This window comes from Nelusetta ayraudi, unplaced genomic scaffold (assembly GCF_046127955.1).
Source record: "Nelusetta ayraudi isolate G7.1 ecotype Tasmania unplaced genomic scaffold, CSIRO-AGI_Nayr_v1 ptg000063l, whole genome shotgun sequence".
Lineage (NCBI taxonomy): Eukaryota > Metazoa > Chordata > Actinopteri > Tetraodontiformes > Monacanthidae > Nelusetta > Nelusetta ayraudi.
In genome coordinates this window covers 3727510-3738486 of record NW_027466113.1, presented here as the reverse complement: position 1 = coordinate 3738486, position 10977 = coordinate 3727510, and the positions used below count along the sequence as shown (strand labels likewise).

Sequence of the window (10977 nt, the reverse complement as noted above, 5' to 3'; positions counted from 1 at the left end):
GGGGGGCTTCCTCTGCAGAAACATGACAACGACTGTACAACTATTGAATTACACATTGAAATATCAACGTTGATTTGAGTATAAGCTGAACTTGAACATAAAGAGTAATAACGATTGTAATAAACAGTAATAACTATGGTTCCAGCATTAACAAGACTCTAGCGCCACACAGCACATTATAACATATATACAATGTGATGTTAGAACTCCAATAAACGCATCATGATATAGTGGTTTGCTGATGGACTTTTGTACTTTGTTGCTAAACTGAAAAGATTTTTCCCAAATTGTTTTTTTGTGGGGGGATAGAATGACACTCAAGCTTTTGACTATATTCACTGTCATTTAACCCCCATATTTACCTTTTTGCTCCATATAAAAAGTTATGTCATTAACAGTGTAGTAAGTAAGTTGCATCCAGTAATAACATTTCTCAGAGTAAATTTTTACACCTTCCTAACAATAAAATAAAGATAAATAGATAAATAAACAAACAAAGAACTATGGACAGGCTTCAAGTACACACATAAATGAGTGACACTTGACCACCGCCAAACCGGCACCTGTCCCCACTGACGGCCTTGTTCAGTTTGATGCGACAGTGTCCCACCGGGTGGTCCTCTCCAGCCAGACCGCCGTCTCTGTCCCACACTTCCACATCCAGCTCGTCACTCTGCGCCCTCTTGAAGGAAAACCACTCGTTGAAGGCGGCGTACTTCTCATCCTCAACCACTCTGGTGGCATTAGTCACGTCGCCCACAGTCAGCTACGTTGCATTGAGAAGTTTGTTTAGTTGCAGAAGTTTTGGGGCAGCGTTTGGATGAAAAGCGCATTTTTCTTCAGCGCTCCAGGATAACTTGCCAGCACATTCGAGCAAATCTTTGAATCTGCACAAGTAGGAGGGAGGTGGCCGACCCTTACCTGGACGTACGTGTCTGGATCCAATGAGGAATCTCCATTGCTCAGATAGGAGCTTTCCACAAACACATCCACAATTTTTCCTCTGCATGGGCCTGATCCAACTTGAGCTTCAGTTTGAGCCTTGATCAGACAGAGCAGCAAAGCAACAAGAGCCTCACACTGCATCATCAGCCTTCCGCTCACTCAACCGGCCCGGGAAAGACCTGAACTGTTTGATATGAGGACCTAAAGTATCATCGGCAAATAGATTTAAGGGGCGGGAAATACAGGTGTGGGTGTGTGTGTGTGTGTGTGTGTGTGTGTGTGTGTGTGTGTGTGTGTGTGCGTGCGTGTGCGTGTGTGTGCGTGTGTGCGTGTGTTCTTGAAATACAACGTTTTTGGGACTTCTGACACATTTTGAACAGAATGAAGATATTTCTTCATATTTTGGTCAGTTCTTTCTTTTTGTCTTTATTCTTTATTTACTAATAACTACTAATAACTTTGACAAAGTTGATGACAAAGCTAGGTTGGAGTTTGGTAGAGCATCATGATAATTCTTCTGCGCTAGCCGCTATAGTTAGACTGCTCAAAACAATGTCAAAGAGAAAAATGAAAGAGAGAAATATAAAGAAAGAAATGTATGTTTGTGTGTGTGTGTATTCACAACATACACACATATAATAAAAAAAAAAAATGTGCCAAATTGAATTCCTGTATAATTTTAGTTTAAGATGAACCGAGAGCTAACAGTGTAACTGAAGTGCTGTGTGTGCACTTGCACAGGCTGGTTGAATTTGCCCCGTAGCCATAAGGACAGGTTCTAGAATAACCAAGATTATAATTCAATATCAATAACAGTGTTGTCAGCACCGACAAAGTGGCAGTCAAGCAGGATACGGATGGCAGAATTTAATGTCTTCGGATGTTTCCTAAAAAAACATGAACAACATGCTTCACCGCCTTGGACAGTCACAATATTGTTCACACAAACGATTTCTCGACATGTCGCGATGAAAAGGTTAACAGCCGCATGATTTGCAGTGTGAGGTTATAACAAATGCTTCAAATAGCAACCGGCAACTAACTGACAGCTCGTCTGTGCCTCTGTCTCATCTGAAACAACCACAACCGGAGTGAAGCTTTGTGTCTCCACTGGTTTCGTCTTCTATTCTTCCGTTCATCACACAGCCGAGCTCGCTAGGATGAAGGCAGGGCTGCTGCTCCTCCTCCTCCTCCTCCTCCTCCTCCTCCTCCTCGCCATCCTCCCCGTCCTCGCCTCCTGCTCTTGGGGAACTCGCAGATGAAAAACATGGCGGCCTCACACTCCACTCGGCTCCACGTTCCGCCGCTGAGCAGCTGCACGCAGCTCGAGGTGGTGTTTGGGGACCTTCCCCAATCTTCCTCCCCTGGACTCCAAGCCGTGAACCCCTGCAGGCGGCTGGGGTCACTGTCGACGTGGCCGCTTGTTGCCGCCTGAGGAGGAAAAACAAAGATGTGCTGGAGGATTTCAGTCACCAATGGGGAGGGAATTGAAACAGCGATTAGCAACGACGCCTGGCCATGTCTCTCACCGAGTCGCTGCCGGGGGCCTGCACATCGATGAAAACCGCGGACAGACCGGCCTCGCTGACCGAGGCTGCCAGGAGGCGGTTGCTGCTGCTGGTTGTGGGCGTGGCCAGCGAGCCTCCTCTCAGCTGGCAGCTGGCGGCCGCCTCTCTGTAGCTCCTGGACTCCTTCACCAGCAGGTAGTATTGCTCCTCTGTCTCCTTCAGCCCCGTGATGACTGGGAACAAAGGACGTGGTCAAAGTCAGGCAGAGGTAGACCACATGCGCAAATTGCACAAAAGTGCAAATTGAATAAAATTGGACATGCACATAGAAAAAAAAAGCATGTCCCCTTGATAATAGCAGTTCTTTGGAATTTATTTAAACTTTCTGATTTTAGCAAATAAAGTGAAGGAGTGAAAGAAACAGGCTGAAAATAACCCTGAAATCCAAAACTTAACTTTTCAAAACAAAAATGATAGCAAAAAATTGTACAAACAATAGTACAAAAGAAACATTTCTTGTCTAGCTTGATTTAAATTAAAATAAAGGTCAGATTACAAGTGGGTAACTGGGTGAAAGGTGGCCGTGTCACAGTGGTCAAGGTTACATATGGCTACCGGGGAAAAAAAGGCACTATACTAATTAGCTATATCAGCAAAAATGTTTTTTTCTTTTCTTTTTCTTCCATAGGCCTGTCAGCTGTTGTTTATACAGATAGCTTCCAGTTCCTGCAGCCGTCCAGCCTCCACTGTGGCGTGTGTTGACACTGCCGTGTCTGCTGCTCACCAGCCTTGACGAACTTGACAGCACTCCTCAGTTTGCCAATAGTGACATCCAGCTGTCCAACCACCTTCCTGTAGCGGCCACAGTCGCACGTTGTGCCTGGAGGAATGACAGCAAATGCGTATGACATCACATAGTTTGTTATCTCCGTTTCTCATCATTTTCTTTTTTTTTTTTTTTTTTTACATTTTCTTTATTGCTTCAAACAGATGTCATTGTCACATACAGCATATGCAATGAAAAAAAAAAAAAAATCAACAAAGAAAGAAAATCAATGCACCCACCGGGTTTCCCTTTCAAACCAGTCGGCCCCTCTGAACCTGTGTCACCTTTGTCTCCTATTAAGCAAAACAGATTTCACATCTGCACCATTCAGTCGTTCACTTTTGCATTTGTAGTAACGGTGTAATGCGCATGCTGTGGTGTAGTTACTCGAGACGGCCATAAGATGGCTGCAGCACACACAAAATGAGAGCCAAGGGCCCCCTCGCCGTAGAGATTTATGGATTTATGGTTGAAAATATGCCCTAAACAAGCTCCAACCGATAACAAACACAGTTTTATTGGCCCAAATTCCTTCAGTTTACGATGAAGAGTGTACGTAATCCGTTAAAAGTGCTGGCTGCTGGTGAGGAAAAAGCAAACCAGTAAACCAGTCTTGCTTGGGCTCGGTCCCAAATTATAGGGAAGTGAGCTTAAGCACAAATGTAGCAGCAGGTTGCCGTTGAACTCCACTCCAGGAAGCTTTTTGCAACACTGACCAACACAAAATGTTGAAATATTAATGGACAAATTACTTGTAAACATGTTGGAGTTCACGTACTGTCACACGGAGTCTCTGGTAGTTATTGAAAGCAATGTCAACCACATTTGCAGTGCAGTGTTACTATAGAATTTTCCTAAAACAGTGATGCACTTTGCTTATACTATAAACAAAGCTTAAAAACACTCTTGTCATAACTTATTTGACAGGCTGCAGTTTAGCTTACAGTACATAGTAAAGCTGCACAACTGGACCAAAGTACAGAGCAGCAAACTAGGCTGCAGGAACTAATGGTATTTGCTGTAAAGCTATTGTAAATGTCCAAAAAAGGGGAGGGGAAAAAATATTTCTTATGAGCTACCGTTGAAAAGAAAATTCAAAGCAGTCAGTCTGAAGTCGTACGAACGACTCCAGTCCAGTTCCAGTAAATGTTTTCATCCTAATAAATACTGAGAAACATGAATGGGCGCTCCGTCAGGGGAACCTGGCTGCTCGTAAATTCAAAGAAAGAAACACAAAAGTGGACAAGGAGACAGAAAGAAGGACTTTTCTGCCACAATGGGCAACATAACCCAGATGGCATCACACTGTGATGATGTGTAACTTGGCGGCTCGTAACAAAAAGCATTAAGTGAATGGAAAGAGGAAAAAGAAAACACAGCGCAACTGGCTGAAAACAATCAACCCTCTATGTGATTTGGTCTTGGGACTTATTAAGTTGGGGTTATTTGTGTAAAAAAAAAAAAAAAAAGAAAAAGAAAGAAAGAGAAAGAAAAAAGTTCTTTTCTGGGTTGTTTTATGGTTTTTCAGTTTGTGGTTGTGTAGCAGCGGTCAGAGCCGAGGAAGTGCAGAGAAATATGTTTCTCCTCGCAGGCGAGAGGTTGCCACTGCGCTACAGCAAAACAAAAATAAATGAGAACGAGCTCCTTTAGTCTGCCTTTATTTTTTTTTTTATTAAACATTTTTTCTCATATTTCGGACACTTATGGCTTTACAGTGTGGTACCTTTGTCCCCGAGAGGCCCCATTTTCCCCATCTGGCCAAATTCTCCGGCGAGTCCCGCCTGCCCTGGAACTCCTGTGGAAGAACGCAGAGATGACAGGAGGATGAGGTGACCTCTGACCTCAGAGGCCGGAGTTGGTGCGTGAAGACTGACGGACGCCGACGGAGACAAAATAATGTCTCGCCTTCGACGTTTGTCACTTTTCACCTCTTTCTTATTCGCGTTTCCCCCTATTCGCGAGAGTGGTTTCTCGCTGCTGCCGCTGCCGCTGCTGCGTTTTGTAAGCGGCGCTCTGTGATAAATTAGGAGGAAAGTTCTGATTTACGCTGGCAGCTTACGACAGCGGCTTGTGTTTACTAGCGGTTTGCGGCGAGAAAGTACATTGTTGCAGGATATCAGCGGAAGGCCAGCGCACGCATTGTCTCCTGTAATTTGACTTTATGGGCCGATGAAGCTGATTTCACCGCGACCTTGAGCTGCCCTTCCCTCGGCCCTTTTAACCGGCGCAACTCTGTGCTTTTGTGGGGCCGACGGCAGAAAATGAACGTTAAAGGGAGAGTAGGAGAGAGTCTGAGTGTGTGTTCTGTGTTCTGTGTGTGTGTGTGTGTGTGTGTGTGTGTGTGTGTGTGTGTGTGTGTGTGTGTGTGTGGGTCTGAGCCAGCGCTGAAGGGGCCACTTCCTCAGGAAACTATTCAACTGCAAATTGATGGCGTTTAAAATTTAGGGTGACACGTTGGAGAGGCCTGCCGCTATTATATTAACTGGGGGATGTACCACATACACACATACACACGAGCGCTCTCTCTCTCACACACACACACACACACACACACACACACACGCACACACGCACACACATGAGTCAGTGAACGATTTGAAGATTTGGCTATTGGAAAAATGTCCCTTTCTGCCTCTGATCTCGGCCGAGTCGCCGCGTGTGCCAAGTTTACAACGAGATTCTTCCCACGACGGAATAAAAAAAAAAACTCAACCGACTTTAGCGGTTGTGAACGGTGATTATTTGTTTTTCTCACTGCGAGGAAGAGCGAGAGAGAGAGAGAGAGCGAGAGAGAGAGAGGGAAATCTCTTGTTGTTCCTCAATTCCTACGAATGTGTATTGATGTTGTTGTTCGTGCCAGTTAAACGGCCTGCGCAGACGTTCAGATAACCGTCCCCCGCTATCACCGCGGCCTCCGCCTGGAATGGCCAAACCCTCCCAACTGGTTTTTAACGTCTGGATTCCCCCCACGGGAGGATCACAGAGGTGGAGGTGGATTCATTACGGAGCCAAACGACCTCTTTGGGTTTTTTTTTTTTCTTTTTGTTTTGTTTCAATATTTTTTTCAAAGAAAAGCTGGAAGAGATGAAACTCTGCATCAGGCCATGTGTCAGCGGGGTTCACAATCCCTTCAGACCTCCGCGGTTAAGAGAACGGAGCGCTGGTTCATTTAAAATAAGGGCATTGAGTCACTTTTTCCATTTGTTATAGAAATTGTTCTCTCAGACGACTCCTATAATTAAGAACATCACAAACCGCCTCAATCTACTGTCTACGGCAGCGTTTTAAAAGCTCCAGTTCACCAACGCAAGAAAACCAGCACGCTTTCGTCAGAGCAGTAAACTTTTTCTCATTCTTGTTGTTCTGTCTTGTTTTGTTTTTTTTGTTTTTTGTTACCCACCTGAGTCCTCGCACTCATTTTCCCTCTCCAGCCCTCCAAAATTAAGCGGCGCTTTCCTGTAAAAACGGCTTAAATTCAGATTGGGAATACATGCGTCATCTGTTGAGCAGTTGACTTCCGTAGAAAGAAAGAAAAGACGACAAAAAAAAAAAAGAGTCATCCCAGCAAGTGGTGCTGGCTTCCTACACTGGCGTACACACAGCGAAACCATAATGATCGGCTTCGCTATACTGTCGAGAGAAGACCGCAGGGTTGAAAAGTTGAGGAAAGGTTCACCGATGTATACCGTCTTTTCTTTTTTACACCCTTTTGGAAAAGGCTCAATCATTCCTGGCATTCCCTGTGTGTGTGTGTGTGTGTGTGTGTGTGTGCGCGCTGCCAATAAAGTAAAGTTACTCAATAAAAGAGACATCATAGGGGAGCAGGAAGGGAGATTAGGAATATTTATGTGTTTTCTTTTTGTTTGTGCATGTATGTTTGCTAATAAAGGTGGATGAAAAAAATCTGTGGAGTTTTTTGTGCGCGTGTCTGTTCATCCATGTTGAAAAAACACAGGGCAAAGCTGCAATGCTAATACTTGGTGTATTGCTGGTGTATTTTGTTAATCTGCGTTTCAGACCTCAATGCAAAAAATGTATTTGTTGTTGTCACGTTGCGCTAACACGCAGTGCACTTCTTTTTTCTTTAGTTTGTTAGTACAAACAGGAAGTACGGCAGAAGTTCACAAACAGCAGATACAAACCGATTTGCTGTATTTAGCCATTTAGCTTCTGGGCTAATTTAGCTTCCAGGCAAAAGGCACTGTGTGTCGCTTGCGAGATGCAGCAAAGCTCGAGACGTGAGTCTGTTGAAGATCAGGCTGATTCAACCAGAGACAGAGTTGGTCCTGCAGGTTTACACCGCAGCCAAACACGCTCCGCGGCTCCCAGCCTCGGCCTCGGCCTCCGACTCAAGAGGGACGCGGCTGGGCAGAAATGCCAAACAGCAGAAGAAGAGGAGAAGAAGGAGCTGGTAACAAATCAAGGCAAAGAAAACAAGACGGCGAGCGCGAGAGCGAGAGCCCAGCGTGTTTGCAGCTGACGAGCAGCCGCAGTTTATTGACGTGCTCGTCGGTATGCCGCTGTAGCTACAACCTGTTTGTTGACTGTTTAGTCTGACTGGGTACTGAGAAACTTAATGGCCTTTTTAAGGATAAATAAAGTTGTCGGATTCTGATTCTGATTCTGACTTAATACGTCGACCCCAAGAAATGTCTAATGCTAACAAGCTGGAAGGAGATTTATTGTCTTCTGTCAATAACTTGTTTCTCCCTTTTGTGCTGGTGTTCGAGGACAAGGACGGTAGTGGAAATAAACTGGAGCAAACGGCATGTTTTTGTGTAACATGAGGCTATTTTTGCATTAGTTTGGACCATGAGGTGACTGGATTCAGACAGTTTGTTCACCAGATCCACTGACACTATGAAAACAAAGCGAACTTTATTTGATTTGGCCCGTAACAATGTCATCGGTCTGATTTACAAGAGTTTTCAAGAGTACAATCAACGAAAAAGAGACAAAAGTTGTGTTTCTCCAGGTCTAAAAAATGTGAAATATGTGTCTGTGCAAAGATAAGAACAATGCGCTTGTCCTCCCTTCTTCCTTCCTTCTTATCTCCGCTAGCAGCTAGCAGCCGGAGGCCACCGTTAACGCGCACATGACCCAATTGTCAGTCCAATCGGAGGGGGAAAAAAAAATATTTGTGTCACCGGTTCTGCTGCCTCACTCTGCTTATTTTTTGACGTTTGATTGTGAGCGCGGTGCTTACGATGAGCCACCGGCCAGGCAGTTGCGTTCACCACCATGTTTACTGTGTGTGAAACGGATGGATGGACGCTGGATACCTGGAAGTCCTGGTGGTCCAGTCTTGCCCAGCCGTCCCAGCTCTCCCACATCGCCCCTCTCACCTTGGTCGCCTAGATGAAGAGGTAAATGGATGAAAAACATTGACTTGAATTTCACTTTCTCCACTTTAAACCGTTTAGAAGATCCGCAACCGCAGCTTGTTGGGAGACTTTTGTTTTTCTGGAAAGTTATGGGCTTTATATGTATTTACCTGTCATTAAATTGACTGGCCACTTTGCAATTTTGTACATTTAACACAATCAATAACCCAACACATTATGAAACAAATCTATGGGAAATGTCAAGTTCAAAGCCAAGAAGAAAGGCCAAGCCAGTCACCTGATAGGAAACACACAGCGGCACTGTCAATAAACCCTGCCGACAAACTGTCAGTTGTTCTGCTATTCAAACACTTTTCCACTACATACAGAATTTCCAACTGGCCTCTTTGCTTCTGAAGAGAAAGGCTGAGATGAAGATCATTGAAATTGACCTCTGACAAAACCGGCACGATTCAGGCCATTGGAAACAAACGAACTGGTTTAATTTTTGACCCATTTGCTCATGTAAACTACTTAGGAAAACTGTTTTCCTAAGGGCTACTTAGGAAAACCGGTTATTCACTTTTTCTTGTGGTCCAGACATTTTCAGGCACCGCTGCCATTGCTGCAAATTGAAAGTGTTTCTGCCTCTGTGACATTATTTCCTCGTACAGCTGAACTTCTCCCGCGGCCCCCGCCCCACTTGTGGGATTAAGGTACAAAATCCAGCGAAACATGCCAAACATAATATCGGCCGAGAGTAATTTGACGTGCTGGTTAGCAGTGGGACGGCTGGACGTGGGCAGAGCAACTTGAAACACACAGAGCGTGGAGCGAACGCACAGACTGGGAGACTGAATCAGGTCAGTCGTACCCCGAGTCTTGTGTAAATAATCACTTTGCATTGCGGCAGCTATCTAAACACACACACGCACACAAGATCACAGTCGATGGTTCTCACAACAGAAATCTGACGAAACGGCCCTTTACTTCACTCTCGGCCCATTTGACGATGATGTCGATTCTTTGCTCCACCCATGACATCATCGCTTAAAAAAATAAACACACAGGAGCTGTGACACTTAAAAATCTTCAGTTTTCGGTAAAACTCTCACGCGGGAGTGAAAGCCGCAGTTAGCAGTCATGCTTTCAGGAATGGAGATGGGGGGCGGGAGGGGGGCAGTGGGGGTGAGGTGCCTGCTCTAATTTTTATGAGGTCTGTCTGACTGAATCAGCAGGGAAAGCAGCTACTGGATGTCATTAAGCGGAAAACACACACACACACACACACACACACACACACACACACACACACACACACACACACACTCAGTTGGGGAGGCTTTCCCTCCGCTAGACCATGATTGCAAACTAATAAACCGCAGGACATCACATGCCCATTTGCTTTATCATCACCTCTGTAAACTGGCGTTGAGCACTCAGGGTGTTTCCTCTGAATGTTCAACTTGGAGCTGTTCTGTCTAATCATGTTCCTACGCTGTGGGCGCATTTTGTGAACCACCCCTAATGTTAATAGCTACGGTAAGTGGCGGACACACGGCTACGCTCACAAACTCCGAAAGCCATAAATATATAAAGAAAAATCATGTCATTATTTGAATTTTATGCTCAATTTAGACAAATAAAAAGAAAACATATCTTAAAATGGATTCAAACACACTCGACGTTGAACCCAAACAGCAGCCAGATTTGCCAATTAAAGTGCACTTTGTTACCTTTGGCCCCTGGTATGAAGGAGTTGGTGCAGACCTCGGTGGAGGCAGCCACACAGCACAACACGGATGCAAACACGCCGAGCGCCAACAGTCCCGCCATCTTCCAGTCGACCTCCGCGGAGAACCAAAATTTGTGTCGCTCCTGAATGAACGACGAAGCAGAAGTCACTTGTGAGCGCTTTTAATGAAGTCCAGCGGAGCTGTGCAGTGCTAATGAGCCCCAGCACTGCAGACTGACTCCCCTCTTTAAACTGTACACATTCAGCACCGCGCACACTCACTTCTTGTTTACAGACTCTTATCAGTTTCTTGTCATTATGTCAAAACAAAACGTATCGCACTCCTGCGTTCCTTCATCTTTTTTTCCCTGCTCCTCGGAATGTGCGGGGTAACGAGGCATCCGCCGTCATTTAGCACAAATATGTGCAGCAATTTGCAGCGTTATTATTGAATCAAGTTACATTAAATATTAGTTGATATCTTCAATACTGAAGTGCCTTGCAATTTGTGTTTACAATTAGTGGCATAGGAGCCATGGAGGATAATTATACATAAGAGTAATAAGTGGAATATATGGAAAGTATAATCTATATTAAAAACATAAACTTCATGTAATTATGTGCACATGTGCAACTTAA

General features: G+C 44.8%; 1 protein-coding gene and 1 long non-coding RNA gene across 3 annotated transcripts; both read right to left on the bottom strand.

Moving 5' to 3' along the window:
* On the bottom strand, positions 1-1575 carry LOC142898064 (uncharacterized). The gene is made up of 2 exons (XR_012928531.1): positions 922-1575; positions 1-766 (listed from the first exon to the last, which is right to left on the bottom strand). It is a non-coding gene; the product is annotated as an uncharacterized LOC142898064 (long non-coding RNA).
* A 222-nt stretch (positions 1576-1797) lies between these two features.
* On the bottom strand, positions 1798-10560 carry colec10 (collectin sub-family member 10 (C-type lectin)). Of its 2 annotated transcripts, XM_076040807.1 has the most exons (7): positions 10340-10556; positions 8562-8633; positions 5003-5074; positions 3519-3572; positions 3238-3333; positions 2475-2686; positions 1798-2376 (listed from the first exon to the last, which is right to left on the bottom strand). In XM_076040807.1, exons 1-7 carry the CDS (start codon positions 10437-10439, stop codon positions 2101-2103), a joined length of 882 nt encoding a protein of 293 aa, XP_075896922.1. In that variant the 5' UTR covers positions 10440-10556; the 3' UTR covers positions 1798-2100. The 2 variants fall into 2 exon arrangements, with proteins under 2 accessions (XP_075896922.1, XP_075896924.1); XM_076040809.1 differs by lacking the exon at positions 3519-3572 and having other exon boundaries at positions 10340-10560.
* Positions 10561-10977: the final 417 nt, after the last annotated feature.